The 23,172-nt window shown below is 38.8% G+C and overlaps 1 protein-coding gene across 2 annotated transcripts in view; it reads left to right on the forward strand.

Annotated features, from left to right (window-relative positions):
- The window catches only part of ANXA4 (annexin A4), a 54,036-nt gene extending 30,864 nt beyond the window's left edge, over window positions 1–23,172 (forward strand). For both annotated transcript variants that reach the window (XM_019718517.2, XM_074332113.1), the window contains exons 4-13: window positions 2,831–2,925; window positions 5,014–5,127; window positions 5,993–6,083; window positions 7,604–7,683; window positions 9,525–9,581; window positions 12,812–12,905; window positions 16,194–16,289; window positions 16,855–16,913; window positions 18,034–18,156; window positions 22,104–23,172. In XM_019718517.2, coding sequence (XP_019574076.1) covers window positions 2,831–2,925; window positions 5,014–5,127; window positions 5,993–6,083; window positions 7,604–7,683; window positions 9,525–9,581; window positions 12,812–12,905; window positions 16,194–16,289; window positions 16,855–16,913; window positions 18,034–18,156; window positions 22,104–22,163 — 869 coding nt within the window. In that variant the 3' untranslated portion in view covers window positions 22,164–23,172. The remainder of the gene's footprint in view (window positions 1–2,830; window positions 2,926–5,013; window positions 5,128–5,992; window positions 6,084–7,603; window positions 7,684–9,524; window positions 9,582–12,811; window positions 12,906–16,193; window positions 16,290–16,854; window positions 16,914–18,033; window positions 18,157–22,103) is intronic.

Genomic DNA, 23,172 nt, shown 5'->3' on the forward strand with positions numbered 1-23,172 from the left:
TATTTAGAACCTCCTTGAGATTCAGATAAAAATCTTGACCGTGAGGCCTTAGTTCCCCAGTTGTTCTATCCAAGAAGAGTTCATTTCACTTTGCCCCTGTGCTCCTGAGAGCAACAATAACAATACTAGTCACATTTCTTAAGTTCTATGTGTCAGGCAGAGTGTGAACATGGATTATCTGTTCTAATCCTGAGACAGTTTGTTGGTGAGAACATTGAGATTTAGGGAGGTTGGCTAACTTGCCCAAGGTCCCAGAACTAGTAAGTGTTAGAGTCAGGATTCTAGGCATTTACAGGTAGTCTGACTCCAGAGCTGGCATTTGACCCACAGGGCTATCGTGCTGCCCACCTCCAAACAGAGCACTGTTCTAAATCTATGTATCTAGCTCCTCATTTTCCCTTTTTCATAAATAAAATGGAAAATGTACTGGGCCCACTCTTTTCTTTTCAGGTCTATCCTAATTGTTTGGTATATATCAAGGGCATCATAATTCAGAATGTGGTCCACATGGCTTTCAGAATTCTCAAAATCAGAGTCAGGAGACATTTGACACAGCCAGTGCTTTTCAGTGCCTGCTGTGTGGGGGCCAGTGCAAGGTGGACAGTTGGAGGAGATAAGGTTTGTAAAGCCTAGTCCTTGTGGTCAACTTGTCCATGGATGCTAGGTGGCTAAGGCATGTACAGAAAAAAACTATGACCAGTTCATACTATGATAGCTATAGGAGGGACACAAATAAGATCCCTTTAGGGTTCAGAGAGAAGATCTGAATTCCCACATTTCAAGGTAAAACATTTTGGAGAATGTAGAATTTGAGGTGGGCCTTGGGAGATGAGTTTCAATAACCAGAGAGAAGAGAGAATGTGCTTCAGGAGAATGGACTAGCATGAGCAAAGACATGGGATGAATGTAAGCATTGTCCCATTTTCCAGGTTAGGTCAGGCCTAAGGGCATCACAGTAAATACATGGAAAGGTGGCTTATAGCAAGAGGCTTGCAAAGCCAGAGTTGGCTGTTGGGCAGGTACCAAAGGGAAGTCGTAGAGGTGCTATTGAGAAGGCCACCTATAGACTCACAGACATGGAGTGGAGGGATGGCCCAGAGGCATTGGCCAAGAAGCAACTGATGCCAGAATCACGATGCGAAATGGAGGGGCTTAGGGAGACATAAACCGATAGACTGGTAGTGAAGGAGGTCAGGAAAATGGAGTGCAGTACAGTTGGGTCAAGTACAGTGATGCTAGAGCTAAGTCTATGGATTTGGCTGCCTGGTCTTCTTTTATGTGGCTATGTACAGTACTGAACGGGATGTTGTAGAGAGTCTCAAATGCCAGATTACAGTGGGTGTAGTAAATCCAGCAGACAGTAGGGAGCCATTGTGTATTCCTGGACAGGGAAGGGACACAGTGACTTTTTCTTTATAGGAAAATGAATCTTGCAAAACTTTGGAAACACTATTAGATGGTAAGAATACTAGTTAGCAGACTTTTGCAGTTGTTTAAGAAGAAACCATGAGATCCTGAATGGGTGTTGGTAGTAGTAGGAATTAAAAAGAGGGGACAGATGCAAAAAAGATCACAGAGCTAGATTTTGCATGTCTTGGCAGGAAATTTGAATGTGGAGGAAGAAAGGGTAAAAAAAAAACCCAAAGCTATTTTATGGGTTCAAACCTGACTGACTGGAATAAGGGTGGTACCTTTCCCAGAAAGCAGGTAAGCAAAAGGTGATGAACTTTCTCTCCCCAGCTGAGATTTCTGAAGAAAAAAAGAATGGTTGTGTCTATTACCCTCTTTTTTTTTTTTTTTTTTAACAGAACAGAAAGTAGGTCCCTAGGGTATGTACACTTAAGTTCTATAGTTTCTTCCCTACATCTCACAATTTTCTGGATCTCTAATCTTGCAAGCAATAACTGTGGTGAATCTGTATTTTTTCATTTCTCCCTGAAATATTTCAACAGAATCTCTTCTGTAACCCATCACAACTCCCACACAGTATAAACAGTGAGGAAACGGAAAACTCACCAAACACACATGAACATCCGGCTGTTACTAAGACAAGGGACCAATTTGCAAAACCAGAATAAAGCCCCCCTGTAAAAGCTGCTTTGCTGCAAGAAACAGGCAAACAAAACTTAGGACATTTCTAATTTGTAATTCACATCATAAAGTTTTGGTAGGAGATTGCAGCATGGGAATTCATTGGCAGTTATAAAAAAAGGAGCCATCTGAGATCAGGAAAGGCAGTTTGGAAATGAAAAACACAACTATAGATATTAAAACGCAGCGAATGCCATGAGCAGCCAATTTAGGCCCTGCAAAGTGCCAAGTGAGTGAATTAAAAGAGAAATTTGAATTGTTTCAAAACTCAGAGAAAATGATAAAGAGATTAGAAATGAGAGACAAGGCAAGAACATGGACATAGATACAGAAGATCCAAAGGACAGGGTAAGAATTCCAGAAGAGGAGGGAAAGCATGATCCCAGTCAACATTTATTTCGTAGGTGTTGGGCATTGTGCTCAGTAATTAACTTCATTGTTCTGTTTCACACTTGCAGCAGCTCTAAGCTCGTGATCACTCACATTTATAGATGAGGACCCTGCTGCTCAGAGAAGTTAACAGTTTTGTTCAGTGGTTAACAGCTAATGAAAAAGAGAAGCGAAGACTCAAATCTAGCATCTGTTTCCCCCCCAAAATAGACAAACCCTCTGACCAAACCTCTTTTCTTCGAAAGGTCACTGCATGTGTTTGGGTGACCCCGGTTTGTGCAAGGGAACCCATTTTCTCCTTCCTCTCTCAGATGACACTCACTCACTGTCTGTGCTCCCCCACCGCCAGGCACCGACGAAGATGCCATTATCAACGTCCTCGCCTACCGCAGCACGGCCCAGCGCCAGGAAATCAGGACGGCCTACAAAACCACCATCGGCAGGGTAGGCCTCAGTCTCTCTGATCTATCTTAGATTTTGCAGTGGCCCTGTGTTTTTAAAAGACGGATTTGTTGCCTTGTTTAAAGATGTTCTTGGGGGGAAAAAATGGTTGCAACATCTTCCCTCAGCTTTCCTTAGCAAGAAGTGATTTCAGGGAGCTCTTGATTCACAGAGCTCAAGGCCAAGCTTGGTCTCTTTCCACCCAGGTCCTCGCAGGGACTCGGCTGTTGAATGAACTCAGCCAGCACCCTTTTGAGCAGCAGACAGGGCTGAGCTCCCAGTGTTGCTTCCCTGACCCTGAAGAGGCCTCGTTTAGGCCACTGTGGATGAAGACCCTCCAACCTGACGAAAATATTTAAATCCAGTTTGTTTTAAATGATCTTCAGTTCCTCACCAAATTCTAGAATGGGACTTACATGTTTGTGTATATGTACATAATTGATCAGCTTCTGCTTTCAGAGGTGGTTCCCTCACCATGTTTTCCCCTTCCAGTTTGAATCCCACACCCCTCAGGAATCCTCTCTCTGTCTCTGTTTCAGTGACACACTTAACCAGCATCATTACACCCAATCATTCCACATCACTGAAAACCTACCTTTGTGATTAGCAAGAATCTTTTTATTGAGGAAACATCAGTGAGGGTCTCCAGCCTTGAGATACTCTCCAGCCAAACAAACTGTGGGTGCTTCTCAAAGACAGGCACTAAATTGCTGGGGGACAAGGCCGGCTCAGCTGTTACCCAGAGCATCTGCAAGGTGACCCTTGGCTAGGTACCCCAGTAGGGAATGGGGTCATTCATAGCTCGGACTATCTTCTGGGCATTTTAAACTCCTCTTCATCCCCAAAGAAATTTAATGAGCACAAATAGGCACGAACGTGCATGTGATGTGTGACCTAGAGACCTAAAGCCTGTTGCCACACATATTTGGGGTTGATTACGCTGCTTCAAAACTAAGCTAATCTCATGGCAGTTTGGTAAGATGACCCACATTAGTGGATGAAGCACTAATTTTTTTGTTCATTCATTCATTTGATATGTGGCTGTAACATAAAAATATGCACAATCGATTGAAATACTGTAGTATGTGTGGAATCAGGGTTGTGAGGGTCAGAGATCTGGACGTGCTCCTTATTGGTTGGTTGATCGTATTAAGCAGGATCTTAAACTCTCTGACCTGTCTTAGTAGGAAATGTAGAAAAATGTCTTTAGAATTTGGTCCTTTGTCCAAATAATTATATTTCTGATTCGAAATTGAGCCTTAAAAAAATAATCATGAATGATTCAAAAGATACAACTGTGTATGTCACAGTAGAAAAATAGAAACGGGGACTGGTTAAAGAAATTATATTGCATCTAACTGTAGGAATTTCTGCAGCTGTTAAAAACGTCATAGGTGAATATTGACTTGGAAATACATTCAGGGTATATTGTTAAGTGGACTAATACACTTAAGTCAGAGTTGACCAACTTTTTGATCTCGGGACTCCTTTTACACTCTTAAATCCTTGAGGACTTTTTGTTTTCTGTGGGTTATAGCTATTGCTATTTACTATATTAGAAATTAAAACTGTAAAGTATGTATTTGTTTACTTTTTAAGAAATCAATAAACCCCTCACAGGTTAATATAAAGAACATTTTTATGAAAAACAGCTACATATTCCAAAACAAAACAATTTTTTAGCGAGACAATTGGCATTGTTTTACATTTTTCAAATCTCTTTGATGTCTGGCTTAATGGATGACAGCTAGCTTCTCATATCTGCCTCTGCATCCAGTTTGTTTGCAATATGTGGTTTTGGTTGACGTATATGAAGAAAATCTGGTCTCGCACAGATGCGTGGTTAGAAAAGGGAGGCGTATTTTAATAGCCTTTTAACATGATTGTAGATAATGTCAAGTTGCCTTTGGAAAACTCCACTGTACAACTGTGAGAGAATGACAGTGAAAAGGCAAATAATGTCTTAGTGTTATTATGAAGACAGTTTTGACCTTGAAGGTCCCCTGAAAAGTTCTCGGAGACCCCATTTCTTTGAGAGTGGCTAGTTTAAGTTACTGTAGCAATTAAGCAAGCTGCTCTCTCGCACTGCAGGACCTGATAGATGATTTGAAGTCAGAACTGAGTGGCAACTTCGAGAAAGTGATTGTGGGGATGATGACGCCGACCGTGCTGTACGACGTGCAGGAGCTGCGAAGGGCCATGAAGGTGTGTGCTCCCCTCATGCTCTTTGCGCTGTTAGTGCAAACGCTGACGAGCTTTCTCAAGAAACTGTGATGAACGCCCTGTGAGAATGGGATGGATGAGGGATAGGGGAAAGGTTCTCCTGCATTTATGACACCTTGAAAACGTGACACTACATGATAGCAATTGTGACTGAAAAGTTGTTTTCCAGAAAGTTACGGAATCATTCACTCTTTCCTGTGGCTCTGTAGGGAGTGATTGTAGTGCTTTTGGTGCAGCTCCAGAAACTTCCTTTGCCATGTTAGCTACTTTTGAGATATGAAACTTTACACCTGACACCTTGGGGGTCTCTGGGTCTGCTGTAGGCTCAGAACTGTCATAAAAAAGGGGGGGGGGGATTCTCAGTCTCCCTACATACCAGATCCACGATGCCTTAGCTCAGGGTCTGCCTATTTTTAATGATCAAGTATGAAATTCAAAAACAAGTACTGTCCTCAACCGTATCAATAAATACTCAGTCTTGTGGAAGGTTCTGGGCTAGGCTCTGGGAAAACAAAGAGGTAACAGCCTTTGCCAGAAGATTCTGTCCTTCAAAGGAAAAGTACAAGAGGGGATCAAGGAAAGATTAAGCCCCCAGAGGGCAGAAACTGTCCCTAACCTAGCACAATAACCAACACATAGAAACAGCCCATAAATGTTTATTATAACAATAAACTATAGTAAACACATTGGAATTTGAGCAGGACAATTAAAAGTGAGCCAATCCTGTAGTTAGAACCCTGTGGGTTGTCTTTGTTCTCTGCAGATTCTTGGTTGTATTCCTTCTCTGTCCGGGACATGATTTTGTAAACTGACTCATAAAGTCCTGTCCTCTGGGTTTCCCATTTAGGGCGCTGGCACCGATGAGGGCTGCCTGATTGAGATCCTGGCCTCCCGGACGCCTGAGGAGATCCACCGCATAAGCCAGACCTACCAGCTGCGTACGTAGCATCCTCAGTAGCCCTGGCTGAGGTGTCACTGTGACCTGAGAACTAGACTAGCAGATTTGGGGGGGGCCGAGGGGCGGGAAGGGTTGGGGGTTACCCACTGATCAAACTGACCATGAGGGATCCTCCCTTCCAAGCTCTGCTTTCAGGCCGACCTCTGTCTAGGCAAGTGATTGTTGGAGTCTCAAGACTTCTCAGGAGAACATGTCACTACGTTGGCTACCCAGGGCAGTGTTTTATTACCCTGAAAGCTAGGCAGCTGTTCCTTGTTACCAAGTAGAGAATCAAAGGTGCTGTTGAAAAGTGGGGACACCAGTGAATCTTAGCATTCTAGGACATGGCCTGGAGGGGTTGTCTCACCCAACTTACCTTCAGACTGGAGTGTGTGTCCTCCAGCCACGTCAGAATGATAGCCATTTACTCCCCTCTTAAAAATTTCCATAGAATGATTTAGATGCATACCTTTTTGCCCTAAGAGTATGATAAAAAATACACAAAGGTTTAAATCCCACAGTGTTTATTTGGTATTGGTTACCTTAGCTAAAAATGTCCAACAATTTAGCAGATTGGCTAAACAAAACATGGTACACCCACACAATGGACTATTATGTAGCCAGCAAACTGTATATTAAAGGATATTATTAAATTACATTAAAGGGTATGGTATATGGATAAGTGAAAAAGACAAATCACAAAATAATATGCCATCATCCCATATTTTTAAAGAAAAAAAGACACTATATGTATATGAGGGAAAAGAGAAGGATATTCACCAAAATGTTATCAATGATTATTTCTGGGTGATTAGATTATGGTGAGGTTTTTTTTTGTTGTTGTTTGTTTGTTTGTTTCCCCCACCCCTTTGTTTTACTTCTTTATTTTTTCCTAAATTTTCTTTAGTAAACATGTACTGCTTTGGTAGAAAGAAAACAAAAAAAAAAATAATAGTTTTTTTGGTTGTGTTCAGAGCAGCATATTCTAACCTTGGGAGTTTGGTTCTAGCACCGGATCCCCACCTCTGCTGAATGCAGGAAGTCTCCCCCTACCAGCTGTGACTGTTTGGACCTTATCTAGGAGAAGCTCTTCAGCAAGTGATGGGGCAGAGAAGGCACATGCCAGTTTGGGCTTGGCAGTTCCCTGCTTGTCCCCAAACACGGGTTCTGAGACTCCACTCTATTTGCTTGTCAACGGTTACTGTTCTCTGCGTCACTGAAAACCACATTCAGAACAGACCCCTGGACAGTAGGAAGAGTGAGGATTGCAGCCCCAGCCTTCTTCGCCTCCCATTTTAGAGAACAGGAACATCTTGTTTCCATTATAATGACAAGCTAAACGTATCTTGACCATTTTACCAGAGTTCAGTTTTTTAAAAACTACGGTATGTGAGGTGGGAAGCCTCGTGAGGAGCTGCTTCAGTACACGGGCTGGTCTCAGAGAAAACAGAAGGCTCTGGACTGTGTCACAGTGTTGGGTAGGACTCTATCCTCATGTAGCTAATTTTACTTTCTTGCTAGAATACGGGCGGAGCCTTGAAGATGACATTTGCTCTGACACATCGTTCATGTTCCAAAGAGTGCTGGTGTCTCTGTCTGCTGTGAGTGGCCCCCTCTGTGTGTTGCGTCTGATGGGGGTTGGGTTTTGTTGACATGCTCACTGTCCCCTTTTCCAGGCTTTCTCCTCCTTTCAACCTTCCAAATGTGAATATTCCTCAGATGTTTTTCTTGGGCCTCTCTGGTGTTTTCTCTTCTCTCCTTGAGAGACTCTGGCTAGTCATGTATGCCCATTTGTTCCCATTTATATATATATAAATACCTAATACATTTCTGATACCCTTATTACTCAGTGCATTGAGAGTTAATGAGGATGATTAAGAGGCAGTTCCTGGGCTTTAGAAGTTTCTCTTGTCATAAGGGACTATATCAGGTCCACAAGTTGCTATAGTAAAGGCTTGAAAAGTAAGTGGCCAAGGAGAGGCACTGAGTAAAAGGAAAGTTCCAGGAGAATTTTGGTTGCAGAAATAAAGAAAAGTCTTCATGGCAGAGATCAGGTTGAGAGAGGACTTGGAGGGTTGGTAGTACTTCAAGAAGCAGAGGTGTGGGTGGGTGCATTCAGGCAGGAAGAACACTAAGAACAGTCAAGAAGGCAAGAAACACCTAGTGTGATCAGGGACTAACTGGCTGAGCAGTCAGGTTGGTAACTCTAGGAACAAGGGGAAAGGATGAACTGGGATTCTATGTTGGGAAGAGTTTATACTTTCATTGGAGAGCAGTAGGGAGCCACTAAAGGTATTGGAGCAGTAGAATGATGTGATTGGAAATGTACTTTTAGAAGAGTAATGTAATAGTCGGGTATAAGATTAATTGTAATGGCAAGGAATTGGAGGCTGGGAGACCAGGTAGGCAGTTACCTCAGTATTCTATGTGAGAAATCAAGAAGGAGTGGGCTAGTGTGGGAGCAGGGGTGCCAGAAACGAGCAGATGGATACATGAGCTATTTCACATGACTTCCCAATTGTAGCTTTATCCCCGACCTCCTTCCTGAGTGTGAGACTCATTTCTCACTGCTTTTTAGATGTTTCCTTTTGGATATTCTGCCATCACCTCAAATCAGTCCTCCTACACTAAACCTGAACTCATTTTCCCTCCAAACCAGCTCTTCTTCCTGACTTGTCTTTTTCTGTTAATATGGTTGCTGTTCAAAGCAAATCCCTGGAAATCATCTCCAACTCCCACCTCGTTCTTTCTCTGGTATTTACTTAATCATGCAGCCTGCTTTTCTTATTTCCTACCCATTTTTTCTTTTCCTCCCAGATTTGCCATTCTGCTGAAACATGCTTAGACCATAGACTATTGAGACAGAATAACAATAAAAACAGTGTAACAAACCAGAGGAAAATAGCTTGTTTTGCTGCTCTTTAGCATTCATCTAAGATGTCAACTCTGCCCTCCCAGTGCGTTGGTGTTGGTGAGGGATGGGGCGCTTTCATGTGCTCCTCAAGCCCAATCTCTGGTCCCAGACTCTTTCTATTCTTCTCTGTTCCCAACCCCTATTTGGCAGAATTGATCAATGTAGATTTGCTAGTTCCAAAAGTATGAGTCAGCTGGGAGGATTAGGGGAGATGAGGAAGGGGAGGAGATAATATTTGAGGGAGCAGTCAACAGGCAGCATTTGTTCTCCTTCCCTTTCTTATGTTGCAGAGACACCCATACAATAAGGGCTCGCCCTCTGGTTGGTAATGTTCTCTAGGCTCAGATCAGAGCCACAGGAATCATGCAAGCCCGCTCAGGGGACATCGGTCCTCTCTCCCTAGGCTGGAAGTGTGACCCCTTGTGGCATTCTGTCTAATTGCCATGGCCTTGGGTTCCCAGACATTGTCTTAGCCACATCTTCATGGCTACTCTCTCATTCTCTTTGGTTTGTTTTTCTCATCCCCAGGGTGGCAGGGATGAAGGAAATCATCTGGATGATGCTCTCATGAGACAGGATGCCCAGGTGAGTAGAACTGTAGCTTCTTTCTCTTTTGACAGTAAGATAGGCCTTAGTTGATGAAACCCTTCTCTCATATTTCAGTGTATATTGGCCAGCTGGGATATGTTATTAAAAAGGATTCCCACAGATGACCTTTAATAGCAGAAGTTGCTTACAAAAAAATTGATAGGGAATATAATGTACCAGGAATAAATTGCTCACTAAATTCTTTATTTAATTTAGGATTAAATTAAATCCAACTGCTCAGCCAGTAGTTCCCTGATCACACCATGTGTTTTCTGCCTCCTTGCGTGTTCTTAACATTCATTCTGCCTGGAATGCACCTGGGGCTTGGGGGTGGCACGAGGCATCATTATATGTGTACCTCTGGATTCTAGATTTCTTCACATTGGGACCGTGGTGTGGCTTACCCCAGAGAACCATGGAGTGTCTTCCAAATCACTTGGAGATGAAGAGACCTGCCTTTGTTTGATTCACGTTATATTTGTACTTCCCCAAAGAGAACATTTGATAGGACCTGTGTAATACAGGTTGGCACAGTGTGTACCCTGTTGGGTAAAATTAATACTAACCCCAAGAAGCAGTTGCTTCCTTGGTACCAACCCCTGGTCTATTTACGTGGCCAGATAACACTAATAATAGCTAATAAAAAGTGAATCTTTATTAGGTACCAAGCACTGTGCTAGCTCCTGATATGAAGTATATCACTGCATCCTTGCAATAACCCTATGATGTAAGTATTGCTGTCTCCATTTTATGGACAAGGAAATTGAGGCTCAGAGAAGTCAAGTTCCTTGCTCAAGTTCAGACATATAATAAATGGCAGAACTGGGATATGAACCTAGGCAATTTGGATCTAGACCCTGTACTCTTCACGCTCATACAACCGTAGAGAGGGACTGGTCCCATTCAGTATGTGCGGTATGAACCTCTATGGATTCTGTTGCTTTCGCTAGAAGGAAGAGGGGTATGTGTCATAAGAGTTCTGAGGACTCAGGGAGGCCCATCGCTTACAGGAGACATAGGAAATTGCCTTCAATCCAGAAGCTTTGAGGAGGGAGAAGGCGTTGAAGACACTGGAACTCTTGGATGCTTATGTGAATTTCAGCTACCTCAGGGAGAACATTCTGGGCATGGAGGAAGGAGCCTCCATAGCCTAGGTGAATCTTAAATCAAACGAAGAGGTAGTGAGGAACTTATTCCTGAAACATGATATTCACTATCAATTTTTTGTGGGTTTACTAGGAGCCAGGCATTGTGTTGACTACTTTACATTTTTTCCTTACGATGAATTGGGAAGTAGATATTATTACTTCTGTTTCAAAGATTAGGACATTGATGGACAGATTTAAATAACTTGTCCAAGATCACAAAGCTGGTGGAATTGGGCTCTTTGAATCCAGGTCTGTCTGATTTTTTTGAAAGCATGCAATTCAGCAAACAAATATTTTTCAGCTCTTCAAGGAGCATAGTTCTCTTGGGGGTGTCCAGGTGAAAAAAATGCTTCTAAACAAGTTTAAGCTGGGGAAGTAGAACAGAGGGCATAGAACTCAGAATAGGGTTTTTCTGGATCTTCCAAGTCCTAGCAAGACACAAGGAATTTAACAACAACTCCAGCCAAGGTTTCAGTTCTTCCAGGATAAGACAGTAGGAAACCTTGTCCACCTTTGCTCTTTAATTTGCATCAGCAGCAAGGATATCATTTGCAGACTCTGGGTATTATAACTGGATTTTGATAGAAGAAAATAAATGAGTTTGAGATGAGAATGATCAGAGTAGGTAGAATTTGATAGTAAATACTTATAAAGGGTAGAAAATTTTAAATATAGAGAGGCTATTATTTAACCAGTCCATTTTTACCTGTTCTTGGGACGAAGCTTACCCTAAAGGAAAGAATAGGTACAGTTCAGTAGTTAACAATAGTATATTAGTTAACTGTATGTGCATTGTGCAACCAATCTGCAGAATTTTTTCATCTTGCAAAACTGCAACTGTTAATCCCATTTAACAACTTCTCATTTTCCCTTCTCCCCAGCCACTGGCAACCACTATTCTACTTTCCATTTCTATGAGTTTGACTACTCTAGATGCCTCTTATAACTGAAATCATACAATATTTGTCTTTTGTGTCTGGCTTATTTCACTTAGCATAATATCCTCAAGTTCATCCATGTTGTAGCACATGTAGGAATTTCTTTTCTTTTTTAAGGCTACGTAATATTCCATTGTGTGTATAGATCACATTTTGTTTATCCATTCATGTGTGGATGGCCATTGGGGTTGGGGTTGCTTCCACCTTTTGGCTATTGTTAATAATGCTGCTATGGACATGGGTTTGCAAATATCTTCTTAAGATTTTGCTTTCAATTCTTTTGGATATATATCCAGAAATAGTATTTCTGGGTCATGTAGTAATTCTATTTTTAATTTTTTGAGGAACAGCCATACTTTTTTCTATAGAGGCTATATCATTTTACATTCTCACCCACATTGCATAAGAATTCCAGTTCCTCCACAACCTCATCAACACTTGTTATTTTCTGTTTCTTTTTAATAGCAGCCATCCTAATGGGTGTGAGATGATATGTACAGTAGTTTTGATTTATAAATAATGAAGTTAAAGTGACCAGAATCAAATTCTTGTATTCCTACCTGGTTGGAATAGAAGCGATTACTGATGGGTCCTGGTTCTACTGTGAGACCTTCTGTAGCCCCGAACAAATCACAGATTATTCAAGAGCAGTGTTGTCCAATAGAACTTTGTGATGTAGAAAATGTGCTACATCTGCCCTGTCCAGGATGGTAACCACTAGCCACATATGGCCACTGAGCACGTGAAATGTGGCTAGTATGACTGAGGAGTTGAATTTCATTTTTTATTTAATTTTTTTATTTAATTAAAATTTAAATAGCCACATGCGGTCAATGGCTTCTGTATGGGACAGCCCAAGTCTTCTTTTTAACTCTTTAACATTCCTTTTAACTCTTAAGATAGAACTATGTACTCTGCATGTACAGAGCTGCTGGTGTTTGCCCCTAAGGCTAGGGTACCGTTAGCCTTATACCTAAGGAAAAATCCTAAGTCATTACCACGCATCGCCAATACCGCTTCCAGCTTCATCACCAACAACATAGAACTAAGCCAGCTCAACTCTTTGAAATTCTGGAAATATTTGGATATGTCCTGGCACTTTCTCTATGGTGTTTCAAATTTGTGCTTTGTTTGGCTTCAGGACCTTTATGAGGCTGGAGAGAAGAAATGGGGGACAGATGAGGTGAAATTTCTAACTGTTCTCTGTTCCCGGAATAGAAATCATCTGTTGCACGGTAAGGCACTTGCCTCGTCTTCCAAAGAAACTGTTTAAAAGACACTGAAAACTATATTGCCCATAATTAATTGATAACCTTTTCCCCTGTACGTGATACAAAGGACTGATTGTCCTGATCTGTCTTACATATCTTACCTCGGAAATGTATGAGTGCAACGCAACGACGTGCATGAGGGCCAATTTCTGAAAGATTAATCATGAATAATTAGCAGATACACAATGTATTCATAGAAGTTTGGCATTCCTATTTACAGGAAACTGACCTTCATAGTCCTTTTTCTAAAGCAGCTCAATTTAAATTTAATTACATAAAAAAACATTTTCAGTACATCAGCAAGCAGGAAAATAAAAATGTTGGTTGACATTTATTCCTGTTTAACATCCAAGTTGTAAAACTAGTAGAAGTGATTTCTTTAGGGGAGATGTTGCATCAGACGAATAGTGGATAATTTCAAGTTTTATTTCCTATGTGGAATGTTTCTAATTTGCTTCTGATAATGCTCGTCTTCATAAAGTGCCTTTAACTTCTTTGGGGAAAAGATAAACAATTGTACAATATTCGTTGTCAGGTTTATTTTCTTCTTGTAAACAGCAATAAAGGTTTAATAAGATCTTTCATCTTTTTTATAAGCTCTTTAAGTCTTTATGCTATGTCATAATTTTATAGACCCACTGTGCCCTTATAATCACACACAATTTACAAAACTTGTAGGAAATTTGAGAAGAATGAGTTTTCTAAATTGAAAACATAAAGTAGTTGAAAATTACAACACATTGGAAGTTGCAATTATTTCAGATATTCCACAGTGACAAGAAATAGGTGATTACTCCTGTTAATAAATGTCATGGGCCACTATCTGATGCACTTTCTGACTCAGCTTCTAATTTGCCTTCCCTGGCCGAATTACTAATAACACAAGTCTCCCCCTGGTGGTACTTTCCGAAAACTGCAGGTCCTCAGAAGCCGATTTCATGCAAATCCATTTGCAACTTTCACGTCCAGGCGCCAAGTCAGTAGTTAGGCAGTTATAAAATACTATATGCTTGTAAGTCACTGGAAGAAAATCTTTTAAGCACTCTTTGTATAAAGAAAACTTCATGAGTTTCTTACTAACCAACAATAGTGACGATTCATAAAAACTGAGGTTTTGCTAATACTCTATATTCTATGTGCAGTGCTAAGCATACTGTAAATATTGTTTGTTTCAATATTCCAATGGAGCAGCTATCATTTCCCCCCTTTTACAGTGGAAAAGACCGAGGCTTAGAAAATGTGTCAATTAGATATTTTTTATTCCAAGCAATATACGAGGTGTGATCAAACAATATGGTAAATGTTTAAATTTTTAAAAAATTATCACAGTAAAAGACAAATTGCCATTACTCTGCCTCAAAATACTCCCCCTCACTTCGAACACACTTAACCCATCGTTCTTGCCACTTTCTGAAGCAGTTGTGGAAGTCCTCTTTCGTGAGTGTCTTTAGTTGAGCTCTCCTGGCTGCCTTAATGTCCTAAACCATTTTGACTTTGGGGAAGAGCCAGAAGTAACACTGTGCCAGATCCGGTGAATAAGGTGGATGAGGATACACTGTAATGGTTTTATTTGACAGAAATTGCTGTACCAGAAGCAATGTGTGACATGGAGCGTTGTCATCATGGAAGATGATTTACAGCACACTTTAAAACATACCTTCTCTCAACCATAGCTCACACCCCACTGACTGTACTGAACAAGTTGAAACTTGTCACACACTGTTACTAAGGTTTGACTTGGCGCTTCCCGAATTGAAGAGCCCTGCCTTTCCATTGGATGGCACTCGGCAGCGGCATTCACTGCATTTTGTGATCACAACTGAAAAGCTCCATGATCACACATCATTTCTGGTAAAGCAATTTCTGTCAAATAAAAACATTATGGTGTGTCCTCATCCGCCTTATTCAACAGATCTGGCACTGTGAGACTTCTGGCTCTTACTCAAAGTTAAAATGACCGTGAAAGGTAAACGTTTTGAATCAATTCGGGACATCAGGGCAGCCATGACAGTGCAACTAAAGACACTCACGAAACAGGACTTCTAGAACTGCTTCAGAAAGTGGCAAGAATGATGGGATAAGTGTGTTCGAAATAAAGGAAAATATTTTCAGGGTGATTAATAGCAACGTATCTTGTATTGTAATAATTTTTTTTTTAATTTAAACATTCACTCGTACACTGACTCCAACTTAAGTTTTTTTTTTAAAAAAAGGGAAATATAGAACTGGACTAGAGGGAAAATGAAAAATATTGGTGGCTCATTGCATTGAAGGGAGAGCTAAACAACTCCAGGAAGAACAGAAATCAAAGCAGTTCTGGGGATCTCAGTAGGAGTCATGGATTTTATTTCTAAGGCAGAGTTTCCCTAAGTCTGGTCTCCGTGAAAAATGCTGATTCATGAACCCCTACTTCAGACTGGCTGACTTAGAACCTCTGAGAGGACACCCATGAAGTTTAACAGGTTTCCCACATGATTCTTATGTTTTCTGAAGTTAAAGATGACTCAGTGTTTTTGGCCATCCCCATGATCTACTCAATTAAAAAATTCCTAGGAGGGTAAGACTGATTGGTCCTGGATGGGTGAACTGCTCCCTCATTTGGTAGAACTTATGGTGTATGTTGTGGGGCAGGGTTGTTCCTGGATTGACAGCCCTGCGAGAATCATACTGTTGGGGATGGCAGCACACCAAAGAAGGTGATGTTAAGAAGATAAGTAAAACATATCCATTCTAAGAAGGCTCCAGGAAACAACAAGAAAGGAAAATATGTTCATCACATTAAAAAATACTTGGCAAAAAAAAAGAAATGTAATTATGTTAAAGTCTATTAAAAGATGCAACCAGCTGTTATCAAATGTGACGCAGTTTTGAAGAAGTTGAATTGCTCTAGTTTTGATGAGCCAAAAGGAAGATGAATACATAGGTGATTGCCAAAGCCAAAACTTACAAAAAGGCACATTCAGCTTATTAAGGAAACAATGAGAAAAGCAAATCTCCAGAGGTTATTTCCACTTTGTGTGAGAAAGCAGGGTCTCCGATAAGGGAAAGGACTTGCCTGATGTCCTCCTCTCCTCCGGCCCTTTCCACTTACCATACACCTCCGGGTTCTCACCCACATTGCTAATTAGTTTCCTCTTGAAATATGCTGAAGAATACATAGTGCGGTCTAGTTAAAAGATGTTCATTCTGTCCATAAATTTTAGTTTATTCTTTTTTTTATTATTTGTAATTCCATTCTGTTATTGTTTGTAGTGTTTGATGAGTACAAAAGGATATCACAGAAGGATATTGAACAGAGTATTAAATCTGAAACATCTGGTAGCTTTGAAGACGCCCTGCTGGCCATAGGTAAGCTGTTAAGGGGTGGAGAGTAGAGAAACAAGTGCTTACAGATTTTCCTCCTTGTCACCAGTTTGTTGTCATGGGATGTAGAATTTTTTTTTTCAGGGATGAAAAAAATTGTTTAAAGCACTCATGATATGATCCAAAATTTTAAACAAGAAATATTATCTATAACCTGATTGTTGTTATACCATGTGGCTTTATATATTTTATATCCTCTGTGCCTTTATACCTCAGGACATGGGAAAGATAATCCATACGAGCTGTATCTTGCAAGTCTGGTTAAAACAAATGGTAGAGATGGTAATCATTTTGAAACCATATGCTGCCTTTGGCTTTAATGGCCTTTATTAATCATTTCTCCAGGAAGTTGACAATAAACTGAGGGTACTTCCCATCTGTGAAAATGCTTTCAATATCGCCTATGTTCATAAAACATTGTTTGGCTAAAATGTTTCTGATAAAGCATTGAGAGACACTACTTCATACCTTATAGAAACAAGGAACTGTCACTTTTTTCTCAGATATTTTATCTGTAATCTTTTCATTTCTGTTTTTTATCTCTTGACAGTAAAGTGCATGAGGAACAAATCTGCATATTTTGCGGAAAGGCTTTATAAATCTATGAAGGTAAATGGCCTAATTTTTAGCATCTGAATGTCTCTGATATGTCTTGTGTCCACCTTCATAAGCTTACTTATATCCCCCAGGTTGGCCAAAATCAGTCTGAAATAGTTCAATTTATTAAATACTTCACTGAGTGTCTGCTAATAATAACGCTAGATAATATTTACTGAGTACTTATACTGTATGATTATCGTTCCTAATGCTTTATATATACAGATTAATTTTATCCCCACAGCAGCTTTATGGGGCAAGTATTGTTATCCACCCCCATTTTACAGATGAGAAAACTGAGGCATAAAGAAGATACGCAATTTGCCCACGGTCCTCAGTGAAGACGTAAACGAGCAGGGATGCAACAACTGGCAATCTGGCTTCAGATCCCAAGCTCCTAAGCCTGCACAGTACTCTGTGCAGGCACCCTTGCTGGGAACCATGGGAGGTGCAAGAAAGGTCAAAATGTAGTCCTTGCTCTCAAAGAACTTCTAGCTTTGAAGGGGAGCAGGTATGTGCAAAACACCAACAAGAACAAAACAGAATGTAATACAATAGTTGAGGATCCAAATATGGTAGGAACACAGGGGAAAGGGTATTTTTTCCCCAACATTTGTTTGTTTAGGGGATGAGGATCAGAAAAGAATATAGTTATTCTTTTATATAGTTTTTAAATTCTTTTATATAGTTATGTCTAGTGTTATTATTAGCAGACACTCAGTGAGGATCAGAAAAGAATAAAAGTTATTATGTTTGAGCAGGACTTTAAAGGAAGTTTTATATCAGAGGATTTTGGTAAGGTTGGGGAGGGAAGGATGACATCGGAGGAAAGAATCATTGCAAGTAAGAGAATACAGAGTATGCCTCTTACAGACAGGCTGGAGAATACATGGTATGTCTCTAGAATGACACAGAGTGGTCTCCTCTGGTCAGAACATGATGTGTTGGAAAAGTAAGCTGCTGAAAGCCTTGAACACCATCGCGAGGAGTGATATTCCACCGGTCTCTATGGTGGAGGTACAAAGGGCAGCAACCAGGAGAGTTGTCCGTCGTCTTGTCTTGACAGACTAAAGAACTGCACTATCTGGAAACCAGCTAGTCTTACATGTGGGCATCTTGTTTTCTTCCTTAGGGCTTGGGCACTGATGATGACACCCTTATCAGAGTAATGGTTTCTCGGGCGGAAATTGATATGTTGGACATCCGTGCAAACTTTAAGAGGCTCTATGGAAAGTCTCTATACTCCTTCATCAAGGTACGTCACGGGAGCCGAGCCTTGCCCAGGGGAAAGCTCTGATGAAAGGCTGGGGTTCTGACCTGGGTACTTAGACACTTCTTATCCTCTCCTTGGCTGATAGCATATCTTTTAAAAGTGGTACTCTAATTCAGTATTTCCAGTCTTTCTCCTTTCACACAGATATTTAAATCTCTGCCAGGTTAGAACCTGGCAATGTGTGCCTTGTAAATATAGTAATTATTTCAGGTTGACCCCAGACAGAAAGATTATATTTTAATGAATATGTTTAAGAGTATAGTTTCTTGGTCTACCTGCTTACAATGAGAAATAAGCAAACTGAATCAGTCATCCAGAACCCTATCCAGGGCCAGCTGAGGTATGTTGAAAATATGGGAAAGCATGTGAGTTATCCTGGATTGCTGTTCTTTACCTGGTACCAGACTTCTAGGCATCCCAACATGGCATGGGAGTGATGACAAATGATTCACATTCCTGAAAACCCTTCATTACTGGGATTTTGCTTCTTGAGGAAGCCAGAAGTGTCTCATGAAGTCAGGACCCATTTCCCTAGAAGCTGGTGATGCCTACACAACAAACTTCAAATCAGGGTTTGATCTGTGAGTTAAATACTCTGAATCCCACTGAGACCTTGGAGAGGTACCACTACGAGGTGATTTGAGCTGCAGATTTTCATGGTAGCATTATTTATTCAGGAACTTGTTTCCATTTCCGTACAGCCTATGAGGTAACTTTATTTTGCAGAGCTAAAGTATGACTAACTGTAAGTGAAAGACTTTAAAGATTCAAGGATGACCCTAATGAAGTTACGGGAAAATATATTTGTAACATATAGAGTTAATATCCCTATATTAAGAGCTTCTACAAATCACGAAGAAAAAAGAGAAAAACCCAAAGAGAAAACTGGGCAAAGGATATTAAACATGCACTTCATAAAAGATGAAACAAATATTCAATTTATAAAAAATGTTCAATCTCACTAATATTCAATGAATTGCAAATAAAAACAAGTCATCACTTTTCACCTAATACCTTCACAAAATTTATAGAGTTCATAACCAGCGTTGGGAACAGCTTGGGGAAAACTCATCATCTCTTATGGAAGGACTATCAACTGGTCTAACTTTTCTGGAGACAACTGGCAATAAATGTTTAAAAAATGAACTCTACCTCTTACTTAGCCATTATATGGTTAGGAATTTCTTTAGAGAAAATAAAAGTCCATTAACCCACAGAATGGGAGAAACTATTGGCAAATCACATCTGATAATGGCTTACTATCCAGAATTTATAAAGAACTCCTATAACTCAATAACAAAAAGATAACCCAACTTAAAAACAAGAAAGGATTTGAATAGACATTTCTCCAAGGAAGATACACAAATGGGGAATAAGCACATGAAAAGATGCTCAAAATCATTAATTATTAGGAAATGCAAATCAAAACCACAATGAAATACCATACTAGGATGAATATAATCTTTTTAAAAAAAAAAAAAAAAAGAAAAAATGTTGGTGAGAATATAGAGAAACTGGAACCTCATTCAATCCTGGTGGTAATGTAAAATGGTGCTTCCTCAAAAAGTTAAACATAGAATTACCATATGGCCCAGCAGTTCCACTCCCAGGTATATACTCAAAAGAAATGTAAACAGGGACTCAAACAGATACATGTACACCAATGTAAACAATAGCCAAAGGTGGAAACAACCTTTGTCCATCAACAGATAAACAAAATGTGGTATATACATACATCAAAAGAATGAAGTTTCTGAAACATGGATGAACCTTGAAAACATGCTAAGTGAAATAAACCAGACAAAAGGACAAATACTGTATGATTTCACTTACATGAAATATATAGAATAGGTAAATTTATAGAGACAGAAAGTATTAATAGATTTTGGTTACCAGGGGCAAGGGTTGAGGAGGAAATGGAGAATTACTGCTTCCTAGTAACAAAGTTTCTGTTTGGGGTGATGTAAATAAGGGTTTTGGAAATAGTGATGAAGGTTGCACAACATTGTGAATGTAATTAGTGCCACGGAATTATACACTTAAAAATGGCTAAAAAGGCAAATTTTATTATATAATATATATTTTACCACAATTTTTAAAAATCTATGAAAGAATCTGAATAAAATTGCTTTATGAAATGTGAAAAGTACAGTAAATATTATATTTTCACTGTAGCATTATTTGTTATTTACATTGTTTTACATAATTTATATTTGAATAATATGACATACTTTTATAGTGTATAATTTATTATAATTATTTTTATTAACCAATCGGGGATGACTTAAATAAATTATGGAAAATCCATGCAATGTAATACTATATAGACACTAAAATGATGGGGTACAAAAATATGTATTGCCCTGGAGAAACATCAATATAAGTAAATGTATATTACAATGTTTATATATGTAAGTATGTAAACATATGCACATACACACATTCACACAACACTGGAAAGACTAAAAATAAGGAATGTATTGCCCATTCAATAACAATTGTCAAAAGGATCATAATAGAAATATAAAATATGTAAATAATAGAAAAAAATGACAGAAGGTAAAAATGTTAAGTTACAATAAAAATAAGTAAACTCTCAGATAAGGTAAAAATATAAAATCCAACTCCATGTTGTTTATAAGGAAGAAGTACAGAAAACATTTGACAAATTCAAAAAAGAAAGTAGAGATTACACTATAAGTAAAAAAAAAGAATTTAAAGAGAAAAAGCATTAAATAAGAGAAAGTGGATCACTTTGTATCAATAAAGGCAGGAATTTACAACAGAGTAAATTCTCATGAAACTTTAGGTGCCAAATTGTATGTATTCAAATATATAAATAAAAAACTTGATGCTCTGAAAGAAGACACTGGTGGAAATACTATGCTAGGGAGACTTTAACATATTCTTATTCTTTGGCAGATCAGTGAGGCAAAGTATAAACAAGGATATATTAAGGTTTATTTTAATAGATAAATATTAAACCTTTGAACCCTATAAACAGATTCCATCTTTTCTAGTGCCCATGAAGCACTAACAAAAATTGATCTGTTAATTCAGCCATAAAATTTCTTTGTAGACATCATAGCACCTTCTGGAAGGCTATTTTGCAACCCACATCAAAAGCATTAAGAAAATGCATGATCATTTATCCAGTAATTGCCATTTTGTGAAAATTTATTCTGAGTAAATCATCAAGAAAATGCACAAAAATTTAACTATGTTTATTGCAGCAGTATTTATAAGAGTACAAAATTAGAAACAACATAAGTATCCAACAATGGGGGTGTGATCCAATAAATTATTTTACCTGTGTGCAGTGGATAATTGGTAATCATTAAAGAATGATGCTGTAGAAGAACATTTAATGAGTTAAAATAGGGAAATATTCAGGCTATATTAAGTAAAACAGAATACAGAAGAATACTGCAGTCCCATCACATAGGAATCTACTTGCATAGAAAAAAGTCTAGAAGGATATACACAAACCAAGATGTTAAGAATAGTAATCTCTAGCTGGTGGAATTATGGATGATTTTTATGTTCTTTTATGTCTTTATTTTCTCCATTAAACAAGAATTACTTTTGTAATAAAAATAACACGTGATTAAAAAAACAATCTCAGAAAAATGTAGACAAGCTTAAGAAAGTTAACCTAGATGATTTTGAGCTGTGTATTCCATTTGAAAACTCATTTTTCAGGGAGGAGGGTGGTAGATGAGGGTAAAGGGGATCGAATACATGGTGATGGAGAACTGACTCTGGGTGGTGAACACACAATGTGATACATATGGATGATGTATTACAGAACCATACACTTGAAATCTATGTCACTTTACTAAAATTGTCACCCCAATAAAATTTAATGAAAAATAAGTAAATAAGTAAAATCCATTTATCTGACTGTAACTGATTTCCTTGTCCTCTAGGGTGACACATCTGGAGACTACAGGAAAGTGCTGCTTATTCTCTGTGGTGGAGATGATTAAAATGAAATCCAGGAAAGATAAGAGGATTCCCAAAACTTTGAATTTTTTTTAACTTCCTTTTTCTACACCGCTATTAGCATGATCTCAGAATGCTTATTTCCAAATTAAAACGCCTACAGATGCCTCCTAGGATGTACACTTTCTGTATTATTATTCATCTATAATTACTCATTATGATGTTTTAAAGCGGTACTTGGCATTTCAAAGCTTATAAAACCTAAGAGGAGATTTAAAATTAGAAATAATAATGTACTCCATGTTTTTAACAGACCTCTTCCTCATTTGTGTTTCACAGAAATTGGAATATATTAAATTACTCCATGTTTTCTTCTTGGTGAAAAACTATTGAAATGGAAGACTGGAAGTCTGTTCTAAAATCACTCTTCTTCCCTGATTCTGTTTTTAGAGTGGCTAGTAATTTCTTGATTTGAAATTGTGAGCATCTAGTTAGTAAGAATATTTATCCAATTTGCTATTTCATATAGTTTGAAAGCATCCACGAATGTCCTTCGTTTAGGTTTTGTCAATAACGTTAGTTAAACTTTACTAAATTTGGTGTGAGTTACTTCCTCTATCACATTTTATGTTAAGATCACTTACTCTCTCCAGGTTGGAGTATACCAAAATCACCAACTTGTCTGAATAAATGAAATTCTAACTGCTTATACAGATCATATATGTGTGGTTACCAAACATAAATGCTGAACATTCCACAATATTATGGTTAATGTCTTAATCCAGCTTGAAGATGAATGGAAAAAAATTAAGTGTCAAACCAGGTATTCTGGTGATGTTGTGATGCTCTGAATTGTACTTAAAAGGAAATTTTTTGTGCTAAAAATAACTTTTTAAGTTATTTTGGATTTTGTTGATTTGCAGTAATTTACATTTGCACTGTGCCTTTTAACCCTAGAATTATTCTGACGGTATATCTCGATTTAATTCCAAAGTTCAGTTTGTATACAACATGGAAAAATAATTTTAATAAAACTTGGTGTCTTTAAAATGA

This window comes from Rhinolophus sinicus, linkage group LG05 (genome assembly GCF_036562045.2).
Source record: "Rhinolophus sinicus isolate RSC01 linkage group LG05, ASM3656204v1, whole genome shotgun sequence".
Lineage (NCBI taxonomy): Eukaryota > Metazoa > Chordata > Mammalia > Chiroptera > Rhinolophidae > Rhinolophus > Rhinolophus sinicus.